The 25,499-nt window shown below is 33.3% G+C and overlaps 4 protein-coding genes and 1 long non-coding RNA gene across 5 annotated transcripts; 2 read left to right on the forward strand and 3 right to left on the reverse strand.

The window, feature by feature from the left end:
* Positions 1–8,199: 8,199 nt before the first annotated feature.
* On the forward strand, positions 8,200–9,663 carry LOC112422896 (putative pentatricopeptide repeat-containing protein At1g12700, mitochondrial). The gene has a single exon (XM_039827108.1). The coding sequence runs from the start codon at positions 8,200–8,202 to the stop codon at positions 9,661–9,663; it is 1,464 nt and encodes a 487-aa protein (XP_039683042.1).
* A 2,584-nt stretch (positions 9,664–12,247) lies between these two features.
* On the forward strand, positions 12,248–15,352 carry LOC120575919 (uncharacterized). The gene is made up of 2 exons (XR_005642164.1): positions 12,248–12,850; positions 14,900–15,352. It is a non-coding gene; the product is annotated as an uncharacterized lncRNA (long non-coding RNA).
* A 454-nt stretch (positions 15,353–15,806) lies between these two features.
* On the reverse strand, positions 15,807–16,325 carry LOC25496755 (pentatricopeptide repeat-containing protein At1g09900). The gene has a single exon (XM_024786574.1). The coding sequence runs from the start codon at positions 16,323–16,325 to the stop codon at positions 15,807–15,809; it is 519 nt and encodes a 172-aa protein (XP_024642342.1).
* Positions 16,326–17,501: 1,176 nt separating this feature from the next.
* Positions 17,502–18,053, reverse strand: LOC25496756 (pentatricopeptide repeat-containing protein At1g09900). Its single transcript, XM_013597457.1, has one exon. It carries the CDS (start codon positions 18,051–18,053, stop codon positions 17,502–17,504), a length of 552 nt encoding a protein of 183 aa, XP_013452911.1.
* Positions 18,054–23,034: 4,981 nt separating this feature from the next.
* On the reverse strand, positions 23,035–24,750 carry LOC120576114 (pentatricopeptide repeat-containing protein At1g12300, mitochondrial). Its single transcript, XM_039827109.1, has one exon. The coding sequence runs from the start codon at positions 24,748–24,750 to the stop codon at positions 23,089–23,091; it is 1,662 nt and encodes a 553-aa protein (XP_039683043.1). The 3' UTR covers positions 23,035–23,088.
* Positions 24,751–25,499: the final 749 nt, after the last annotated feature.

Here is a 25,499-nt window from a genome sequence, read left to right on the forward strand (position 1 = left end):
GACTTAGTAAGTTTGTATTATGATTTCACAATACAGTGTTAGAATAACTTATTATTTCACAATCCAATATGATTGTTTTTTGACCATGTTTCTTGAATTGTTGTCGTGACCTTAACACTTCTCAAGCTCAGAGTCAAAGCTTCAGATAGAACTTAAGTCAAAGTTCGACTTCTTCTCAACGTACTTCGTACAACGATTTTTCCAAACTGTCTCAAGTTAGGTCAATTGCTGAATTTATAAACTTAGTCAATGTCTGCTTTTTTTTTTTATGCACAAACATGCTTTGAGTTTTTTTACGCACAAATTAAAAATACATATTGCATTATTCTTTATTTCATGTGCATATTTTGTGTTAGGAAACATATTACATCACTATTTGGAAAACAACTAAATTCAATCCTAACCAGTTTGAATTGTATTATGGGAGTTGCTCCTAGGAGGGGCATTTTAGTAATTTTCTATTGATGGGGTGTGGTTAGAGATGTCAAATGGGCCGGCCGGCCCAGCCCGGCCCGGGCCCGACCCGTTTATGATTGGGCTGTGAATTCTAGAGTTCGGTCCGGGTGGGCCATGGGCCAGTCGGCCTGGCCCATTTATGTTTTATTTTAAAATTTATTCACTTTTTTTTCTATGTATTTTCTTATGTATTAGTTACTCACCATTATTTTTTTTGCTAAAATATGATTGGATGGACATAAAACCCCGGTGGGCCAGCCCGACCCAACTTTTGTATGGCCCAAATGGGCTTGGGCCGAAAAACCCCGAGTGCATTTTTTGGTTAGTTTTTTAGGCCCGTCTCGGCCCAAAAATATGGGCCAATGGGCCGGCCCATTTTTGATAGCTCTAGGTGTGGTTAGTGTCACCTCATCATTTTTAGTTAGTCTATGAAACTTGCAATCTCTTTTATAAACCGAACTATTATGTAACGTTAATCTGCACATTGTTGGTTCCTTCATTGGTTCCAATTAGTATCATGTTAATTATAATGTTGTTTTCCTAATCTCTTGAACAAAATAAAACATGTTTTTTTCATACAGCAAATCTTTATAATGCTTTGGTAAATGTTTTAGAAATGTTCATATATATAACTTCTAATTAACAGTGCAATTTGTTTTGTACCTAGCACTTTTCAAATGAGATATCAATGACATTTCTAAAAGGAACACAGAAAACAATCACACTCATTGATAAACAAGCTCAAAAAAGGTATAAGTGTCGTTTGATAACGACAAAGAGAGTCAGTTATAAAAAATACTTAGGCGGCCAATGGTTTAAATTTGCCGAGAACATATGTTAGAGGTAGGTGATAAGTTAATTTTTGATCTAGAGAAGCCACCGGAAAAATATGCACGTTCAAGTCGTTCCCAAATAAAGATTTGGTGTTCATGATCCGCACTTTCAACATATCACCTTAACTCTAATTCTAGACTAGATTATATTCACTCACTGATGCTACTTCTTTGCTTGATTTCTTTTGATGTAAATATGAGTATCAATCCTTTTTTGGTAACTCTATAACAAAACACTCTTTTTTATAATTTTGGATAATATGTAAACTCACATATCGTTGGTTTCTGATAGCATTCAAGAACCACATAGAACTAAAAGGATAATAATCAAGCCAACATGGACCAAGAATTATGTTCTCAAGTAGTATTGGGCCTTATGTCAGTTTATTTGTCTTTATAGGGGACATCTCTTTGAGACCCAGGCCCATAACTTGTAATAGGTCTAAACACTTTGACCTAGCTATTTAAGAGCTAGTGTGCCTGCTGGAAGGCTATGAATAATTCCAAGTTTTATTTTTTATCTTCTTTACGTGTTGTTTTCTTTCTTTGTTCTTTGGCATAGTTTAGAATTTTGTTGCTACCTTAACCAAATCCATTATTGGTGCTTTCATTGAGAGTTGGACCACGGAAAGGGCTACCTATAGGCTGGATTAAGGTGTTCCACCGAATACTGATAGGTGAGTGAAGCCGCCAAAAAGGAAAGGGCTACCATCGGGTCAGTGTCGATAGAGTGAAAGCCGTCGTGGAAGTCGGCTCTTAAAGAGCGTGGCAATGTTAGGAGTCCCACATCGAGTATATCAAAGTGCTTGATGTGGTACTTAAGCCTTGAGGTTCTCCCACCTATTGGACTAGTTTTTTGGGTTGGGCTCTCCTCATGGGCTTAAGTCCTAACAGTTTCTTTATTGGTTCCAATTGTTTTAATCCTAAATATTATGTTAGTTTGTATTCTCATAAACTGATTATATGCTCTCTTAATCAGCTTATACATATTTTATGATGAATCACAATGTTATGTCATTTTAATATCTCTTCTTTCGAAGAATTTTTTTATCGAATACGTTATTGAACCCGTGCGAAGCTCAGGTTTATAACTAGTAAATTATGAAAACTTCAGTATAATGAGTCAAAATTTATATTGGTAATTTATTTTTTATTTTTTATCAGGTAGCCTAGTGGCTAGATTGGTAATTTTATTATTGAGATAAATTTAACGGTTTAAATTATAAGCAATACATATTTTAGTATAAGTTTTACGGATGTAAAAAGTTGGATCAAATGTAGAAGAAATAATTTTCAATTATATACCAATAATTTTAGTGTATTGTCTCCTAAACCACGCCTTCACACAAAAATGAATCCAAAATTTACCATCCAACCCTACATGGGAAAGTGTATGTCTCCTAAACTCTTCGCAGAAGAATGAGGGTAAATAAATTTTATCTCCACCAAATGTGTAATTCTTTAAGTAAGAGATTTGAGTTATTGATAATAAAAATTAACAATTCATATTTCTATTTTGTTTTTAAAGGTTTTCTCCCTTAGAGATACCTTTATTCGAGACATTAACGAATATTGATGTAGGTACATAGTATCCATTCAAATTATTGAATTAGTCATGTATAATAATACATTTAAACTAACAAAGTTTATTTGTGGACAAAGCATTATCCATACAAATTATTGATTTTTTTCGGTAGAATTATGAAATAATAATAATTATTGCAAACTCATACACATAAATAGATGTGTTAGATTTCATAAAAAATAAAACAGATGTGCCAAATTGAAAACTTTGTTATCGAGAAATAATATTCATACAACTTAGAAATAGTTTATATATATATATATATCAAGAATTACTTACACATGAATAGAAGACAAACGGACAACAAGTTATGCCGCTAAACATTTTTCAATGGTAAAATCAATCTTTATAAACATAACATTCATGGACCTATGAAACGTGACATTGTTATGCATGCCCCTTTAACAACTTCTAGTGTTAGGAAACCGAAAGTGTTAAAAGCAAATGGTATAAAAATATGTTAACTGTCAGAACACATTTTCTCATGTTTGGCCATTTTACTTGACGCAACTTTTAGGTTTATTTGTCCTACCGTAAAAGTCTCAATCCCTAATCCCACAAGTGGTGAAACCCCAATCAAGTCCACACTTGCATGTTTTTCTCATACTCATATGTACACCATAACATTTGCATCCCTAAGTGTTGATCTTCTATTTAGTGGATGAGTCGGTTCACAACTATTTTGTTACAATTTTTAGACAAAAAAATTTCTCATACTCATTGTTTATTGATATGTGATATTTTGACATCCAATTATAGTTGTCCGGGTGGACACCGTATGCATTTTTTTGCAAATTAAGCCTGGCATCCAGTTAAAAAAATAAAAAAATAAAAAGGTACATAGATAGTATGTTTCTACGGTTGTCCCGCAACTTAAGGTTGTTCAAATAACTTTAGCCTTGTTTATTCTCTTTCTTCCTTTTTGGTATTGTTTTTTTATAAATAAGAAGATAAAAGAAGAAGGTAATTCAAAATGTTGTCAATCGTACCTATCTCATACTAATGTATCCCTTAGTAATTTTATAGTATTTTATTTTAGTCAAATTTTAGTGATTTTCTAGAACTTTCTATTATTATTTTGTTTTGTTTTATTTTGGCCTACGGGTTTGTTATTTCTTTCACTATATAAGCAAAACTTATCCAGCTTAAGAGACACACTTTTTTATTCATTAATAATATTCGAGATTTTCTCTCAATTTTTGGTGGATTCCGGAACCTTAATTTTGATAGGTTTGTCGCTTGCAAACTTGTTCTTTTCTATCTAGGTTTAGCGCTTGCTCACCCTACGCTTCCGTACTGCGTCAGTTGGCATCAGAGCCGGTTTTCCCTATTCTTTCGTGAACGTGATTCAATCATGGGAGATCAACCAATTATCAGGGCAGATTTTGAAGGTTTCACTGCAACCATTACAACCATGAATGAGGCCATCAAAGCTCTTGCAAAACAGATGACAACGTTGACGGCTAGGGTGGACGACCTCGCCAACAACAACAACAACAATAGAAACGGCGACCACAATAGAAACATCAACAACCAAAACAACAACAACCGCAACAACAGGGGAGGAGGACCAACTTCGAATATTAGGGTTCGTTATGTCAGCAACCTTTCTGATGATGATTTGAGTTTTGATGAGGAGGAAGTTGTGATCGATGATGGGAGTGAACGTGGGAATCACCAAGATTGCGTTAAGGCTGATATTCCCCTATTTCATGGAACGATGGGAGTAGAAGAATTCTTAGACTGGAAGATCGATGTTGATAGATTTTTCAAAGTCATAGACGTCCCAACCGAAAAGCAGGTTAAGATGGTTGCGATCCGGCTGAAAAGTACCGCAGCTGTTTGGTGGGATAAACTCGTTGTTCAGAGGCGTAGGCAAAATAAATGCCTTATTTGAACTTGGAGAAAGATGAAACAGTTGATGCTTGAAAGATTTTTACCTAAAGATTATGAACAGATTCTATATAAGATGTATATTGAATGTGTTCAGGGCAAGCGATCAGTGACTGAGTACACGGCTGAATTTTTGTGTTTTTCTAAACGTAATGAATTAGGCGAGTCCGAGAATCAGAAGGTGGCTCGTTATATTAGTGGTTTGAAAAGTTCATTGCAAGAGAAGATGGGATTACAGACTGTTTGGACCGTTGCTGAAGCGTCCAACTTAGCTTTGAAGGCAGAATTAATAGAGAAGTCCCCTAGAATTAAGACCATTGCTAGTCTAGAAGAAAGGTTTTATTGGCCGCACTTGAGAAAAGATGTTGGAACCATTGTCAAGAAATGCTACACTTGCCAAGTTTCTAAAGGTCAGTCGCAGAACACTGGTCTTTACATGCCTTTACCCATTCCTGATGACATTTGAAGGATTTATCTATGGATTTCGTGTTGGGTTTGCCTCGTACCCATCGAGGTGTGGATTATGAGTTTGTGGTTGTGGACCGGTTCTCCAAGATGTCCCATTTCATTGCTTGCAAGAAGACTGCGGATGCATCCAACATAGCCAAACTGTTTTTCAGAGAGGTTGTGCGCCTTCATGGGGTTCCTACATCTATTACCTCCGACAGAGACACCAAATTCCTCAGTCATTTATGGATTACTCTGTGGAAATTATTTGGGAACTGGAGTTCTACCGCTCACCCCCAGGCTGATGGTTAAACTGAGGTCACGAACAGGACTTTGGGAAATATGATTCGCTATGTTTGTGGTGACAAGCCGAAACAGTGTGACTTGGCTTTACCTCAGGTTGAATTTGCTTATAACAGCACTATGCATTCTGCTACAGGAAAAACACCTTTTGCACTTGTTTACACTTTTGTCCCTGGGCATGTGGTTGATTTGATTAAGTTGCCTAAAGCTCTTGGAGTTAGCGTAGCTGCTGAAAAGATGGCCGAAGAGATTATGACTATGAAAGATTCTGTTAAGGCCAAGTTAGAAGCTATCGGGTTGAAAAATAAAGTTGTTGCAGATAAACGGCGAAGAGTCAAAGTTTTCAATGGGGGATGATGTGATGGTGATTATGCGAAAAGAGAGATTTCCTATTGGTACCTACAACAAGCTACAACCCGGTAAGTATGGTCCATTCAAAGCGACTCGCAAGATCAATGATAATGCATATGTGGTAGCACTTCCAGATTCCATAAACATTTCCAACACTTTCAATGTGGTAGACATTCATGAATGCCATGTAGATGAAGTCCTTTATCAAGATGAGAACTCGGGGTCGAGTTCTTCAGAGGTGGAGGAGACTGATGTAGGAGGGCTTCCTTAGTAATTTTATAGTATTTTTTTTAGCCAAATTTTAGTGATTTTCTAGAACTTTCTATTATTATTTTGTTTTGTTTTATTTTGGCCTACGGGTTTGTTATTTCTTTCACTATATAAGCAAAACTTATGCAGCTTAAGAGACACACTTTTTTATTCATTAATAATATTCGAGATTTTCTCTCAATTTTTGGTGGATTCCGGAACCCTAATTTTGATAGGTTTGTCGCTTGCAACTCTATTTTCACAAGTTTGTCGCTTGCAAACTTGTTCTTTTCTATCTAGGTTTAGCGCTTTCTAACCCTTCGATTCCATACTGCGTCAGTTGGCATCAGAGCCGATTTTCCCTATTCTTTCGTGAACATGATTCAATCATGGGAGATCAACCAATTATCAGGGCAGATTTTGAAGGTTTCACTGCAACCATTACAACCATGAATGAGGCCATCAAAGCTCTTGCAGAACAGATGACAACGTTGACGGCTAGGGTGGACGACCTCGCCAACAACAACAACAACAACAATAGAAACGGCGACCACAATAGAAACATCAACAACCAAAACAACAACAACCACAACAACAAGGGAGGAGGACCAACTTCGAATATTAGGGTTCGTTATGTCAGCAACCTTTCTGATGATGATTTGAGTTTTGATGAGGAGGAAGTTGTGATCGATGATGGGAGTGAACGTGGGAATCACCAAGATTGCGTTAAGGCTGATATTCCCCTATTTCATGGAACGATGGGAGTAGAAGAATTCTTAGACTGGAAGATCGATGTTGATAGATTTTTCAATGGGGGGAAAAATAAAGTTGTTATAGATAAACGGCGAAGAGTCAAGGTTTTCAATGGGGGGATGATGTGATGGTGTTTATGCGAAAAGAGAGATTTTCTGTTGGTACCTACAGCAAGCTACAACCCTGCAAGTATGGTCCATTCAAAGCGACTCGCAAGATCAATGATAATGCATATGTGGTAGCATTTCCAGATTCCATAAACATTTCCAACACTTTCAATGTGGTAGACATTCATGAATGCCATGCAGATGAAGTCCTTTATCAAGATGAGAACTCGGGGTCGAGTTCTTCAGAGGTGGAGGAGACTGATGTAGGAGGGCTTCCTTAGTAATTTTATAGTATTTTATTTTAGCCAAATTTTAGTGATTTTCTAGAACTTTCTATTATTATTATTATTATTATTATTATTATTATTATTATTAGGCTTAATTGCACTTTTCCCCCTATCTTTTGCCAATTGTGCGATTTTGCACCCCATCTTTTTGCCCCCTTTCTGATTTTGCACCTCATCTCTGTGTTCAATTGCACTTTTGTCCCTTATCTTTTTGCTAATTGTGCGATTTTGCACCCTCACTTATATTTTTTAAGCGATTTTGCACCCTATCTTTTGCCCATTTTCCCCTCTTTTAATGATGATTTTGAACAAAACACAGTTGACAAAAGATAGGGTGCAAAATTGCTCAAAAAAAAAGAGGGGGTGCAAAATCGCACAATTAACAAAAGATAGAGGAAAAGTGCAATTAAGCCTTATTATTATTATTATTATTATTATTATTATTATTATTATTATTATTATTATTATTTTGTTTTATTTTATTTTGGCCCAGGGGTTTATTATTTCTTTCACTATATAAGGAGAACTTATGCAACCTAAGAGGCAAACTTTTTTATTCATTAATAATATTCGAGATTTTCTCTCAATTTCTGGTGGATTCTGGAACCCTTATTTTGATAGGTTTGTCGCTTGCAACCTTATTTTCATAAGTTTGTCGCTTGCAAACTTGTTCTTTCCTATCTAAATTTAGCGCTTGCTAACCCTACGCTTCCGTACTGTGTCACATACTCATGTTTTTAAGCATTTTTATTTATAAAAAGAGGTATAAAAAGAAAAAAAGAAAGAAAAAAAAGAAGGTAAAACTCATTATATTGGCATCATAATTCCACCGAATTAGATGCTCAATGTAAAAGCTAAACCAAATCGAAAATTCATTTACGCTGTCAGTGTATAGAAACGGCATTCACAAACGTTGCAGCCAAGCTCAGTTATCAATGTTAAGGTATTCGTCTCTCTTCTCTGTTCCTTCTACTCTCAATTTGTTTCTTCTTCATCGTCGATTACACATTCAGCCTCTTCCTTCGTTCATTGACAATGTTAATGATGCTATTTCCTCATTCAATAGCATTCTCCATATGAAGAATCCTACCCCACCCATCTTTGAATTTAATAAGATTTTATCTTCTCTTGCTAAGTTGAATCATTTCAATATTGCTATTTCTTTTTCTCAACAAATGGAACTTAAACCAATTCAACCTGACATTTTTACTTTAAGCATCTTGATTAATTGTTTTTGCCAACTAGGTCAAATCAATTTTGCATTTTCTATATTGGGTAAGATTCTTAAACTAGGTTATGAGCCGAATACTGTAACTTTAACTACACTTATCAAAGGTCTTTGTAATAACGGTCATGTTAGGAAAGCCCTTAACTTTCATGATCATGTTATACGAAAGGGGTTTCATCTTGATCAGGTTAGTTATGGGACATTGATCAATGGGTTATGTAAATCCGGAGAAACAAGAGCTGCCCTGCAGTTGCTTAGAAAGATTGAAGGGTTATTATTGGTTAGACCTGATGTCATAATGTACACCGCAATCATTGACGGTCTCTGTAAAGATAAACTTGTAATTGACGCGTATGATTTATATTCTGAAATGATTGTTAAGAAAATTTATCCTGATGTTGTCACTTATAATACTATAATATATGGTCTTTTCATTGTGGGTCAAATGAAAGAAGCAGTTGCTTTGTTTAATGAAATGTCGTTGAAAAACATCAGTCCAAATGTTTTTATTCTTACTACATTGGTTGATGGTTTATGTAAGGAAGGAGAGGTCAAAAAAGCTACAAGTGTGTTATCTGTTATGATAAAACAAGGCGTGGAACCTAATGTTGTTACTTATACTTCTTTGATGGATGGGTATTTCTTGGTAAAAGAAGTCAACAAGGCCAAACATGTATTCAACACTATTTCTCTAAGGGGAGTGACTCCTAATGTTCATAGCTACAATGTCATGATTAATGGATTATGTAAGAATAAAATGGTGGATGAAGCTGTGAAACTTTTCAAAGAAATGCATTTAAAAAACATGACTCCTAATACTGTTACATACAGTTCACTTATTGATGGACTTTGCAAATCGGGAAGAATCTCTGATGTTTGGGATCTTATAGATGAAATGCATAATCGTGGTCAACCAGCTAATATAATCACTTACAATTCTTTATTAGATGGATTGTGCAAAAACCATCAGGTTGACAAGGCAATTGCGTTGTTAACGAAGATGAAAGACGAAGGAATTCAGCCAGATATGTGTACATACACAACACTTGTTGATGGACTATGCAAAAATGGAAGACTTAAGGATGCACAAAGGATTTATCAGGATCTTCTATGTAAGGGCTACCCATTAAATATTAGAATGTATAATGTGATGATTAAATGGGCTTTGTAAAGAGGGTTTTTTCGATGAAGCATTGTCCTTACTCTCACAAATGGAAGACAACGGTTGCATGCCTGATGCTGTAACATACGAAACTCTTATTTGTGCTTTGTTCGAAAACGACAAGAATGATAAGGCGCTGACACTTCTTCGTGAAATGATTGTTAGACGTCTACTGTAATCTAGCACTAGGTGGGGTGCTTTCAAGTTAACATCTGTTATTTTGAATTTTAAAAGGATCATCTAATCTGTCATTCACTCACACCATTAAAACTGCAGAGCTTTTCTTTTCTGTCAACCTTTCTGCCATATATGTTCCTTGGAGAGGTTATAATACATTAATACTATTATTTTCTTTTCCCTTCAACCTGCCATTGCTTATTGTAATTAGTTGCAGCAGTAAATTTGATGATAATTGATAATTATGCATCAAACTAGTAAGGTTTATAATCATGTTTGTGGTTGTCGTGATCATTGATGTTGCGTTGCATTGTCGTCAAGGAGACATCAAAAACCTTGACGTCACACTAAATCGCTGTCGCGTATCTTATCTTTGTGCATGTCATGGCAATGTTTTGGACTTATTAAATCTGTGCTAGCTATTTAAGATTTTCAACCGCGAATTGCTATCAAATCCATTATTTTTGTTCAAGATGCTATCCTTTTAAACATCTTGCTGACTTATTTTACCTACTTATACCAAGGACTAGGTTGCAACTTGGTGGCATCGTACATATGAACTATGCAGTACTTTATTATTAAAAGTAAACATATTTTATTCTTTTGGCCTTACATTCCTCTTTTGCTGTAGTTTGTGTCATGTAATATTCTGCATATTTACATTTTTTGTTTGTTTTTCTAGGCAATTTCCTGTAACAAGTAATGAACCATTGGTGCAACATTATGTTACCCTTTATTTCTCTCTTTAGGTGCTAATGTTGAAGTTTTAGTTATATTGATTAGCATTGAATAATGAATTTCCTCTTTGTCCCTTCTCTTATCTCAAGTAAACAGGTTTAATATTTTTAATCAATAAATAATATAACAAGTAATGAACCATTTGTTGTGGCACCGCTACTGTCTGTACTAATTGAATTTCTGGTTATGCATGATTTATAGTCACTTTCTTTAACTTAATCCACTGTGTGCCCGATTCCATAGTTGAACATTGTCATAGTAAAGTTACATACATTAGTTTTGTAAATTATGGTTGCAATTGAAAACTAAATAGATAAAACTTCAAATTTCTTCTCATTATTGTTTGAGTTGTGATTAATAAAGAAAAGGCTTATAGTTTGTTTATACTTACCGAGACTGTCACCGACGTGCTATAATCAGAACCTATGTTTTTTTAGAAGAAGGAAGCTATGAGGATGTTGTTGGGATAATAATGGGTCTCCTCCTACTTAATTATATAATTGCTAATTGCAAGCAAGAACACGATATGCCAAAGTTTGTTTGTTTTTTTCTTTAAACAAACTTTTGTTTGTTACCAAGGAATAAATTAAAGTTTGTCAGCGAAGAAAAGATATATATTTTGGTTACTTACGGAAAAAAGATAAGAAAAATTAAAGGTTTTTTCAACAAACCTGTTAGATTATAATGATGAATCTTGTAGAGTAGAAATTCTTTACGAAAGATTGTAACATTGTTAAAAGATTCACTATAGTTTTTTTTTTTTTTCTAGTAAAGTTGAAAACATACTTAAAATCTAAATTTTGATTAAAGAAGTTGTAGGAATATATATATATATATATATATTTTTTAAAGATGGATCAGTTGTAGGAAAGTTGAAGATCATAGTTATACTTTGAATAATATGAAGTTGAAGAAAGAGTATATCAATTGTTTGTTACAAAAGAAAGATGGGAAAATAATTTTTTTTTTGGCACAATGAAAATCAAATTTATTGGTAGATTAATTAAAATGAGAGTATAATAGAAAAAAAGCTCTAAAAAGTTGACTTCCTTAATTTAATGTTACTATTCTAAAAAAAAAATTAAATGGAGGGAGTAATTAATTAACTTCTTTGGGTGATAAAAATATATACTCCATCTATTTCTTTTTAACCGTCCTTTTGAAATAGTACATTTCAAATTAAAGAAGTGAATTTTTTGTTTAATTTTTTCTATTATACTCTCTTTTTAATTCACCAATTAATTGCTATTGCTTTTAAACACACTCACTTTTCAATAAATTTGATTATCTATCATTGTCCTATAACAAACTATTGTTACTCTCTCTCTCTCTCTCTCTCCAACAAACTCTTTTTTTTTCTTGCACAGAGTCTATCTCTCTACCATAACAAGCATTCTATTTAATAAGAGCAATAATAGGTAGACACCTTTAATGTATACTCCCCTTTGTACAACTCTAAAAAATTTCAGTTAACCAAATATATGGTCTATGTGACCACATTTTTTTTTGTTGCGTGACCACTATTTTTTCAGAATTTATTAGATGCTTAAGGAGGATGATGTATCTCAATTTACATTTATAATATTGAATTTCAACGATTGGATTTTTTGACAATTAAATTAGATGCTTCAACTTGAACTTCTTGCATATAGTTGCTTAATAAATAATTTTAGGATTATTAGTTATAGCTTCAATATGATTGTCCTCCTACCTCTTGCATATAAAACAAATGATGCTCATCATAGTCCACCATAATTATTGCCCAAGTTCTATTTAACAGTTTTTGTGCATTGTTCTGTTTTATTACAAAATCAGCTGAGGAATTCAGTCGACAATTATATGATTGGTTTAGCTTCTGAATTATATGGAGAAGCTGCAGATAAGAAATTTCGGCAGGGGTTTTGGTTAATTTGGCACATTACTCTTTGGGTGATGTGGAAGTCATGAAATAATATCATTTTCTCCAATGGAGCAATATATACGAGGCAAGTGGTTGATGATATCAAAACTTTGTCGTGGCGTTGGCGTTGGCGTTGGGGGTTAAGTAGCCTTTTTTGTTTTATGAGTGGTCCATAAGATGAAGTGTTCTGCTGATACCTTCTTTGCGCTCTGTTAAAAGATGATGGTATTTCTGTCAGATTTAGATTGAATTGTTTTTCCGTTTTTCCTGCGAACGGTCTATGTTGTACGCTTCGGCAGAGTTTATTTGCTGTCTTAGTTGTTGGTGTTTTTGTCTTGGATGATGATCGGTTCAGCTTGCAGAAAGATAATGCTGTCTTAGGTTTGCTTTACTTCCTTTCCCTTGACTCCCTGTATATAGTTTCAATCTTAATTTTACAGATTCTAAATGAGAAAGTTATATAGAAGGTACTTTGGTAGCCTGCAAAAAAAACAAAGCTGTCAGTTCCATTATTTAACAAATTCAGATCTGTTAGTCACTTTAGTCCTTGACGTTAACTAAGAACGGTGGCTATGTCAAAAACACGAGGCTAAGGAAACAGAATGTAGAGCCACCAAAATTAACTTTTATAGATTTAATTTGTAAATACTCACATGGATGACTTTACATATGTGTTGCCCTTTAAAATCAAAGGGAAGTTTAGATTTTTGAAAGATGGGTGTTTGTGTTGATTTCTATGTTAAAAATGGTCATTGAGAACATGTTAGCATCTCATTTTGTCAACTTCAGTCGCCACATCAACATTTTTGACCAAAGTTGACACCCTTATTCTTATCGGGTACTAGCGTGACTTAAAAAGAGTGGAATGACTAACGTCGAGGACAAATGTGACAATGCATTACTCTTCTAGGGACTAAAATGTTTTTTTTCTCCCTTTAAGATATAACTCTTTTATTCTGCTAAGTAGCTTAGTGGCTGAACTCACACACTTTACGTGTGAAGAAATGGAGATTCCAGGGTCCGAAATCTGACCCTTGTATAATAATGTTCTTACAACTACCGACTGAATTATACTTACAAGCGACAATTGTAGTTTATATTTTATATGAAGTTGTATGAATGATTGAAAAAACCAAAATTAAATATCATGTTAAAAAAGACTAATTTCACTGACATTTTATATCTTGGAGATCAAATTGATATTTTCATTTATTAAGGACCAAATGAGTTTCTATGTTGTTTTTTCTCTTCTTGAAGACCACCTTAGGACTTATTTATGAAAGGGTAACTATTGTGATTCAAAGTTAATGGATCCATTGCAAGAGAAAAAGGAGAAGATGCAATCTTTTAAAGGAAGAGCAAAAGAGAATGAAAATTGAGTTGAGGTACCAAAAATTTATGGAAGATACTAACCTCTAACATTATAACAAATCAGTAACAAGTATATAATTAAGCATTCTGATATTTACTTTCTAATATTAATCAATAAACCTATCTTTATCTCCATTGTAAAGCTTCATTCTTCAAATTTCTGATTCATTTTCTTTTGGAAATCATGCATATCCTTTACTTTCTTTTATCCGTCATCAAACATCTGCGAGGAGATTCACACGCATAAACGTCCTCCATATCTTCTTTTTACTAGCTTCATCTGTATTGTCATTCTGTTATGAAGGTGTTCCATTCCAAGTTCTTTGAAACCTGTATCGTCTCGTCTTGTGGTATGTCATTCTCTAATAAAGTCCTTGTGAGGTCCTTCCACATTTTGGGAGCACTGAAGTGTCACAAACTGCTGCCTGCAGAAGAGGTATCTTGTGTCATTAAAGCAGATTACAGTGTTCACACAAAACAGAATCTCTTGTGACAATTAATTATTCCAACACTTGCATATATGCTTCAGACAGATTTCAAAAACTTAGAAAATTGTTTTGGAAGTATCAAATTATCTAAAATAGAACCTGAAAAAAGAAATCCATTTTATTGATAAAAACATGATTTTGAAACAAAAACAATAAAACAACAAAACTAGATACCAAGTAACTTGATTAGAATTCAGAGTTAAAGGAATCAAAATAAAAAAAATAATAAATTATAACATGTTAAGCTTGCTTAAGGGCTTGAAGCCTTGAACTTAAAGGTAGACAACAATTGCACTAAGATATGCATGAATATGAGTGAGATTTTAGCATGAAACAGTAGCAGGGTAATTTGGTTGCCAAAGATTCAACATTCCCTTCAGAATTTAAGGCTCTAGATGAATATGTACATAGCAAAGGTTAATGAATATGCATAGAGGTCTCCTAATGCATATTCAAATTTCTATTGCGTGTTAATGAATTAACAAGCACATTATTGAGATAAACTAACTGCATAGAATGCTTTGTAGATATATCCGACCACATAGTTGACATTTTCATCTATTCTTTGCAGGAGTTCTAATTCACTTATGAGCTAACCAATGTTCCAGTCACCATACTCTTTTGGCTTGGCTTAATTAAATCTGGTAGGAAGAGGTCTCTTAATGTGAAAGACTCTCAAATAGTCAAACCCTGTCATTATTGTGTAGCTGTAGTAACTGATATTTCAGACTCATTGGAACACTGTTTCATGAGTGTTTCTTCAATATTATCCAAATTATTCACAGATTCTCTTTAATTTAGATACTGTTTGAAGTCGGTTTTTGGTGGCTAGAAAAGGGCTACTTACATAGGGAATGACCGGAAAGGCCGAGTAAAGCATTGTAGAGTGCAGCTGCCGGGATGTCGACTCTCAGGGGAGGTACTACGGTAGGAACAAGGCTATGACGGGGTGCCCATGTACAACATTGAATACTTGAAACCATCAAGATGGGGTAGGAGTTAAAGAAATGAGATTTCTCTCTTCCTTATCTCTCTCAAATTCTCACCTGCTTATTCTATCATTATACATTATCTACAACTAACTACGGCTAAGCTCACCCTTCCTCACTCATTACCTCACTACTCATTTACTTCTTTTTAGAATAGACTTTCCATATTTTAGGGATTCCATATAATGGAATGAAATGTATCATATAAAGAATCGAGATCGATGTTTACTGTTGTTGAAGGTATTGGCTAGAGATGTAAAACAATTAGTAAAACACAACAACAATAATTATAGTATCCCTCGTGTTGGAACTCACCAATATATCATTTTGTTTAGTATAACAACACTTAACAAATAAAAAAACAATAACAAAGGCAGTCTTTCCCATTAGGTGAAGCAGCAAAATAAATGAAATGATAAATAATGTTGAAACATAAATTCAAAATAATAACTATGTAGAATTCAAGAAAAATCTTACCTAGTTCTGATCTTACAATACACCACTCACAATCATTTCACAAAGTCTCTCCGCCTTATCATTATCATTTTTATCAAACAGAGAACGTATAATTATTCTGTAAGTCACAGCATTTGGATAGCAATTATTGTCCTTCATTTTTGATAGCAAAGCCAAGGCTCCATCAATTAGAATAGTGTGTGTGTAAATATTTGGTCGGATACCCTGGTCTTTCAATTTTGTTAATAATGCAATTGCCTTGTCAACCTGATGGTTTTTGCATAAAGCATTTAATATAGAATTGTAAGTAATTATATCAGGTAGTTGACCTCTATCATTCATCTCATCGACTAGCTTTAAAGCATAAGAGATTTTCCCCGATTTACAGATACCATCAATAAGGGAATTGTATGTTACCACATCAGGAATAATGTTTTTGCAATGCATTTCTTCAAAGAGATTCATGGCTTCATCGACCTTTTTAATCTTACAAAACCCATTAATCATTATATTGTAGCTTGAAACATCATGAGTCACTCCCCTAGAGGCCATAGTGTTGAATACAGAAAAAGCAAAAGGGATAAGACCCAATTGACACAAAGAATTGATTATATGTTAGCATTTGTATTCTAAAGTGACAGTTATTTTGAGAAATATAAAAAGTGCTTCCTCATCCTTCTTCGCTTAATGTTTTTACTGTTAGTCCAAACAACATCTCAAGTTGTACATATGGTGCACTTACTTTCACTTACCTCATTCAAGACCCATACGGTATCTCGCTGAACTCTTCCTTTTTTCTACTTTTATTTGATGTTTCTATTTTTAAATTTTTTAATAACTTGATTGTTTTAGAGTTTGAAATTGACTTAAATATGTGGCATATTTTAGTTTATTGTGTTGTTTCTCTTTTAAACCATCATGGTCATTGAACTATTAGGTTTATCTCTCATCAAACATCTGCAAGTAGCTTCACACGCATAAACGTCCTCCATCTTCTTTTTACTAGCTTCATATGTATTTGTCATTCTGTTATGAAGGTGTTCCATTCTGAGTTCTTTGAAACCTGTATCGTCTCGTCTTGTGGTATGTCATTCTCTAATAAAGCCCTTGTGAGGTCCTTCCACAATTTGGGAGCACTGAAGTGTCACAAACTGCTGCCTGCAGAAGAGAAATTAAATTAAGTTTGCAAGTCAGAGATAATTCATCTGTGGATCATTCATTTCCATGTATAATGAGTGTATGTGACAAATAAATTTTCAATAGAAAATACAGAAACAAATGAACAAGTTATAGTTCTAATGAGGTTTCCATTTTAATCTATACATTGATGTTCACTTGATCTCAATATAATATGCCTTTCAAATTTCTATTGCGTGTTAATGAATTAACAAACACAATATTGAGATAAAATAACTGCATAGAATGCTTTGTAGATATTTCCACACCACATAGTTGACATTTTCATCTATTCTTGGTAGGATTTCTAATTCAAACTCATTGGAACACTGTTTCTTCAATATTATCATTGAAGGGTATCCCTCACGTTGGAACTCACCGATCTATCATTTTGTTTAGTATAAAAACAGTTAACAATGAAACAACAATAACAAAAGCATTCTTTCCCATTAGGCGAAGCAGCAACATAAATGAAATGATAAATAATGTCGAAACAAAAATTCAAAATAATAACAATGTAGACATCAAGAAAAATCTTACCTAGTTCTGATCTTACACTAGACCTCTCACAATCATTTCATGAAGAAGTCTCTTCGCCTTATCAATTTCATTTTTATCAAACAAAGAACATATAATTATTTCGTTAGTTGCAGCATTTGGATTGCAATTATTGTCCGTCGTCATTTTTGATAGCATAGCCAAGGCTTCATCAAACAAACCATTGTTACAAAACCCATGGATCATAACGGCATATGCATACACATCAAGATTGTAGCCTTTGACCAAAATAACTTCAAAAACTTTTCGGGCATCCTCTAGTCTTCCACCTTTACACAATCCACCAATTAGAATAGTGTATGTGTAAATATTCGGTTGAATACCCTGATCTTTCAATTTTGATAATAATGTGATTGCCTTGTCAAGATGATGGCGTTTGCATAAAGCATCCAATATAGAATTGTAAGTAATTATATTAGGTGGTTGACCTCTATCATGCATCTCATCGACTAGCTTCAAAGCATAAGAGATTTTCCCCGATTTACAAAAACCATCAATAAGGGAATTGTAAGCTACCACATCGGGAATAATGTTTTTGCAATGCATTTCTTCAAAGAGAAACAGGAACAACATAGTACCTCTGAAACATTTTGTTGAAGAAGCAGAAAAATGAAACATTGTTGTTGTGTCCCAGAATGTCGTTGAGTTATGAAGAAGAAGGAAACATTGCTAGTTTTAGGATGTCTCTTGATCTCAATCTGTGGTCTCTCTTTTTGTCGGATGGAATCGCGGGAAACGAACATTGGGGACCAAAATTATATTTGACACATGACAACTTCCTTTTAAAATAAAATTAGATTAAATTAGACTCCCCTTTCCTAAAACATCATTTTATCAGTGATTCTCAACGATACTTTAAATACTAACCAAATAGATTTTCTCAGTAAATCTGGGAATAAAATTTTCATCCTTATATTCTCAAGAAAATTATTCCCAGATTATATTTTATAAACTTGAAACAATCACTCTATAAAAGAAGCTTGAATTATACTCTCCCTATTCTTTTACGTTAAAATATACATTTCCCTCTCTTAACAAGTAAAATTTATGCTCCTCCCCAATATGAGATTTTGATTATGCTTTATTTTACACAATATATAAATTCACTCTTTTTGTATATTCATGAAAGAAAGAAAGAAACGTGGATATGGTCACTGTAAGGTAAAATTAATCCAATATTTAAATTCACCCTTTTTTTATAATAAATATTTAAATTCACCGAAAACTGATTTGAATACAAAAAAAAAAAAGTGGTGTAAATTATTTAGATGTTAGATACTATACTCAACCAAGGTTGGAATCCAATCTTGAACATGAAGCGTTAGAGTTTTCCGTCTATTTAAATCTCACAAGGTTCGAGGAATTAATCTCTGCAATTGTCTACGAAGGATACCCGATTTACATAAAATATATACTATAGTCAACAAAATGTTGTGATTCAAATAGCACATGAGAAAATACACTTGGCAAAATGTAATTGGTTGAGGTAAATGGACATGTGGCCAGTGTTTTTGCATAAATATGGAAAGGATGATCATTAAGGATTATGAAGAAAAATGATGAAGTCTCTCTCCTCTCTCTCCATTTGGTACTATCTAATAGAGTAATAGTCGAGTCTTAGGGTCTGTTTGATTTAGTTTTCAAAAACTGTTTTTCAGTTTTTAAAAATTAAAAACTAGAAAACTTGTTTGGATGTATGATTTTGTAAAATTGTTTTTAAAAACTTTTTTTCATTTTGGAGTTTTTAAAAGTAAAAAACCAAAACAGCAAATATGGGTTTTGCTTTTCACTTTTGCTTTTCTCTTTCAACAAAGATTGAAAACAGAAAACACGGAGAAAATGTACAATTTTCATTAATGGCAGTTTGGTAATTAAGTGGAAGTTCTATTATTATTTTTTACCTATTCTTATGTTGACGCTCACAGAGGGAACCTATTCTTGTATGAATTGAATTGAATTTTTGTCTATTCTTATACTTCCTCCATCCCATATTTAATTGAGCCAAAAGTTTTTTTTTAGAAAAGGTAAATTATATCATTTCATTAAAAATTAGATAGGTAATACATGCTGGAATATCATCAAACACCTGGAAGGTAGTACTGGATGTGGCTGTTTTAGCTAAAACATGAGCAACCTCATTTGCTTGCCTCCTAATAAACTCGACATGAGAGTTTGTTAAATAATTATTGCAGAATTGGACACTACTGTCCATGATAGATCCAAATTTGGTGACATCTCCGCGACCATTGTTGAAATAATCAGCTACTATTTTTTAGTCCATTTCAAAATCAACATTTAAAAGTTGAAGTTCATGAATCCACCGAATCGCATGGTGAATTGAGCCAAAAGTTTATTTCACGCATATTAAGGAAAATGTATAAATGAAGGAGAAAGAAAAAAAGTTTTAAGTGCTTTTATTAAGTATTTGTGTATTCTCCACTATTATAAATGCAAAGTGGAATATATTGAATTGGGAGTGATGAAAGTAATATTAATTAGAGTTATAAAGGGAAAAAAGTAATTAATATTGTATTGGAAAGTGAAATGACTCAGTTATTTTAGGACATTTTTTTTTGCAATTGACTCAATTATTATGGGACGGAAGGAGTATTAATTTAATTTAATTGAATTTTTGTTCATTGTTTTTTTCCATTATTTCTTGAACAACAGTTTATTATTTAATTATATTCAATAAATAAATAATCATTAAGTCTCCGTGAGCTTAGTTCAATTGATCGGAACATTGCATAATATATGCAGGGCTAAAGTTCGAATCTCGGACACCTCATTTCTTCACATTTAAAATGTGAGTTTCAGCCACTAGATTACTTGATCAAAAAATAAATAAATAAATAACCATTAATTTAATCAATCATGTGTAATCCTTTTTTTTCTTCTTGTTTGATAAAGTGACAAGTACTACCGATACTCACAGATAACTATGAGGTCTCGGGTTTAAATTTGGGTTGAGATATCTAACCTAATATTATCGTTATTATCAACTGAATTACATCATATGAACAATTCAGTTAATTTTGAATGACTAATAAAAAATTAGGTTGTTTCTATCCAATTGAATAAGATCTATTTTTTTTTATCGATTTTTAGACATCTAAATTATAAATCATAATTTCTTTTACTAATATTGTAATATATGGCGGTTTCCTTTTATAATTGGCCTACAAAATACTTACATCTACAGCAACAAGATATCCTATTTAATGTAAAAATACATATATTATCTTTATATAAAAAAATTGATGGAGTTTTAATCAAATAATTAATTGAGTTGATTAACATTTTTTTCTTAAGCATTATTTCAAGATAGTGTTCTTAAGCATTCGCTTGAAATTCAATTCCCATTAAAATATGTATCAATCAAACACATTTTCAATTTTTTAGTTTTTAAAATATATTCATCAAACAAGTTTTTTTATTTTTCATCTCTAAAACTGTTTTCAAAAACAGGATTACCAAACAAGATTTTTGTTCTTTTTCTTCTTAAAAAGACTTCTTAAAAATAGATTTACAAAAGAGTATTTAAAAACTAAAAATTAAAACACAATCAAACAGGCCCTTAGACTTAACCTTCCTCTATATTTTCTTTCTCCATTCTATGTACTAAGAACACCAAATGTTCTCATATATCACTTTTATATTTCTTTCAATAATCAATTCCTAATTATTCATTTTATTCCATCCTCTAATTTGAGAACCATTACACAAAACTTTAATAATCTCTCATAATACTTGAGGAATTAGTCTCCATAGTTACGCACGGAAGACCCGGTTTACAAAAATAAAAAAGACACTATACTCAACAAAACTCTAATCGTCTGTAAGAAAAAACTCTAGTTTAAGAAAGTGTTCATCTAATTTTATACTGTCAATCTATGGAAAATTTCTTTTTAAGCACCTTCAATTTCTAACAGGCACCTTGAAAACTAAAAAATGCAGTGATCAAAAGTTACGAACTGATCCATTGATCGGGAGTTAAGAACCAAAATGGGCTAAAGACATAAACATATGTGACACAATGCATTGACATAACACACACAAACACACTTAAAAACATTCAAAGACAAGACATTCAACATTCATCACATCAAAATTCATTCAACATTCAAATGACATAAAAGTTTGTGCATAGTTCATTCAACATTGAAAAATGACAACATCTATACACATTCAAAATGACAATTAATGTAGAATTGAGATATATATACATCATTCATGACAAACAAATAAGAAAAACAAAAATACATATAGTCATCGAAACGCCCTTCTCCCATGGGAGACTCGACACGGAGTGGACGGCTCAACTGTGTTTCTTTAGCAATTTGGTGCAGAGTATCATCCAACACAAAGTTCCCGTGTGAATTTGGCCCTTCTCCCATGATAGTAATAATGATGCTTGCACAACTATTTTAGCCACCATGTGTGAAATTTTCCATTAGATATTAAATTCTTCACAATGTCAAGATATTAAATTCTTCACAATGTCGTATTTAACACAAAAAAAAAAAGATATTGTACATATACATTCCAGATATTATAATAATATCGCTAGCAAAATCGCCAAACTTAATTTCTTATAACAACTAATGAATGGCAGCACAAAGAACCGTCACCCTGGAAAAAGAAACTATTGCATGACTTGATTATGAAACAATTCAATAGCAGCAGCAACCACTGCTTTTCCTTCATCAGAAATATCAAAACCTGGTTCTTCAATTTTTCTGTTTAAAAGCTTGTCAAGCTCAATGACTCTTAGAAACAGAGAAATGAAGGTAACCAATAAGGCCTACCAGAACTATCTTTGAAGAAAAGAGGAAGCATAATTGGAGCCATAAAAGAACAGATCTGACAAAAACGGAGTGAAAACAGCTACGACCGGAGAGAAGAGACTTCAGAGAAACGAAGAAGAAAATCACCAGAAGAGTGATGAATCTAATCAATTGGACAGAAACAGCAGAAAAATGAGATGTTACCAAGTGAAAACGAGGAGGATACCCCGCCGGAGAAGAGCCAAGTCACTGGAAAGGAGTGTTTGAGGAGAGAGAAGAGAGAGTTCCGGTCATTGTATTACTTCTCTAAGTTCATTTGTGCGCAAAATGAACTTAAGAAATTCTGTCTCACTACTGGAAAAATTAGAATTATGCAGCATAACAAATTCTGCGGGGACAACTATATTTCATGACCTTTCTAGCTCTCAATACTTCTTCCAAGGCATATTTAAGTTGAAATCATCTGTTAAGGCAACCCTTTCATCGAAATTAGTCTATATAATAGTTCAGATCATTCAATGTTTCACTCAAGATAAATAAATAAATGTAATTCAAAGCAGAAAGGTATACTAACATCCAAATCTTCAGATAAGACGGTGCACAACTTTCATCATTGATTGATGGAACTCTCAATGAGGTAAGACAATATCATATAGAGAAATCAAAATGGAAGATATACAAGAAGTATAAAGGTTTTGGTAAACACAGTTAACAAAAACAATAAAAAAATGTTTCTTTTCCACCAGTAGAGGCAAGTACATAAAATGAAATGATGCTATCAAATAGTTTCAATCTTACAATAGACCTCGCATGATCATTTCACGAAGAAGTTTCTCTGCCATATCATTTTCATCTTTTTCGAACAGAGAAAGGATAATTATTTCATAAGTTTTAGCATCTGGAATGCATCCATTCTCTTCCATTTTTGACAGCAAGGCCAACGCTTCGTCAAACAAGCCCTTGTCACAAAACCCTTGGATCATAACGGTATATGCATAGACATCAAGATTGTAGCCTTTGACCAAAAGATCTTCAAAAACTTTTCGTGCATCCTCCAATTTTCCACTTCGGCACAATCCCTTGACAAGAATAGTGTATGTGTTCATATCTGGTCGAATACCTTGGCCTTTCAATTTTGTTAATAATGCAATTGCTTTGTCAACATGATGTTTTTTGCATAAAGCATCCAATATAGAATTGTAGGTAATTATATCAGGTTGTTGCCCTCGATCATGCATCTCATCGACAAGTTCCAAAGCATATGATATTCTTCCAGATTTGCACAATCCATCGATAAGGGCACTATAAGTTATCACATCAGGAAAAATTTGTTTGTGATGCATTTCTTTGAAAAGTTTCATGGCTTCATCCACCATTTTAATCTTACAAAATCCATTAATCATGATACTGTAGCTCTGAACATTAGCAGTCACTCCCCTATGAGACATAGTGTTGAATATACTCTCGGCCTTGTTCACTTCATTTACCAGACAATATCCATCCATTAAAGAGCTGTAAGTAACAACATCAGGTTTAATGCCTTGTTTCATCATCATAGCTAACACATTTTTAGCTTCTTTCACCCTTCCTTCCTTACAAAATCCATCAACCAATATACTAAAGGTATACACATTTGGATTGATGTTTTCCAATATCATTTTATTAAACAAATCAATTGCATCTTTCAATTTACCAACAATGCAAAATCCACTAATTAAAGCACTATAAGTGACAACATTAGGAGAAATTCTCTTTGCAGCCATTTCAGAATATAAATCAAAAGCATCATTAACATGTTTATCTTTACACATGCTATCAATAATCGAACTGTACATTACCGCATCAAGCTGAACCAATTTTCCATCAACCCGTCGGAGCAATTCAAGGGCTGCTCTTGTTTCACCAACTTTACACAAGCCATTAATCAAGGTTCCATAACTAACTTGGTCCAAATGAAATCCCATCGCAATAACCTTATCATGAAAGTGCAATGCTTGATGGATGTCACCTTTGAGACAAAGACCCTTGATGAGTGTAGTGAAGGTTATGGTATCTGGCTCGTAACCGTTTTTGAGAATCTTTGCCAAAACAGAAAAAGCAAAAGGGATGTGACCCAATTGACAGAAAGAATTGATGAGGATGCTGCAATTGACTAAGTCAAGTTTGATTCCCTCAAATTCCATTTTTTGAGAAAGGGAAACAACGTTGTGGTAATGTTTGGATTTGACAAGAGAACCTAAAATCTTACCGAATTCGATGTCAGGTGGAGTGGAATTCTTATGGAGCAAGTGATTGAACATGGAAACAGCATTTTCAACATCATTGGTTGAAGTTGAAGAAGAGGATAAGGAAAAAGAAGGAATGAAATAGAAATGAGTGTTGTTTAGAAATTGAAAAGGATGAAAATTTTTGGGAAGAAAAAGAGAAACAGGAACAACACAGTACCTCAAAAACATTTTGTTGAATAATGAAACATTGTTGTGACGTTGAATTGAATTTATGAAGAAAAAGGAAACATTGCTAGTTCTTCATCTGCTAAGTTTTAGGATGTCTTGATCTCAGTTTGTGGTCTCTCTTTATGAAGAAGAATGAAACAAACATTGCGGAGCAAAATTTGACACATGACAGTCTTTTTATCGGTCATTCTAAAAAATACTTTAAATAGTAAGCAAACACATTTATAGCAATAATGATTCCAAATCCATGGTTTTAACATAAAGTAATTTAATATATATTGGTTCACGTACACATATCTTAGTATAAAATTTAATTTATATTGGTTCATGTACACTAAGCTTGGAAGACGAAATGTCACACCTTGTTGACCAAAGTCATAGATAGCTTGGTTTGTAAGCTAAGTCGTACTATAGATAATTAGATTAGTGTATAAGTCAAAGTATGATGAATATATAATCAATGAACAAGTAACTTGACTAAAATAATGTTTAAATCGAGTTTTCATCCTGGAAGACGAAAGGTCACACCTTGTTGACCACAACCTTAGATAGCTTGGTGTGTAAGTTAAGTCTTACTATAGTTAATTAGAGTAGTGTATAAAGTCAAAGTAGGATGAATATATAACCAATGAACAAGTAATTTGACTAAAATAATGTTTAAATCGAGTTTTCAGCATGGAAGACGAAAGGCCACACCTTGTTGACCACAACCGTAGATAGCTTGGGTTGTAAGCTAAGTCTTACTATAG

This window comes from Medicago truncatula, chromosome 6 (genome assembly GCF_003473485.1).
Source record: "Medicago truncatula cultivar Jemalong A17 chromosome 6, MtrunA17r5.0-ANR, whole genome shotgun sequence".
NCBI classification, from domain to species: Eukaryota; Viridiplantae; Streptophyta; class Magnoliopsida; order Fabales; family Fabaceae; genus Medicago; species Medicago truncatula.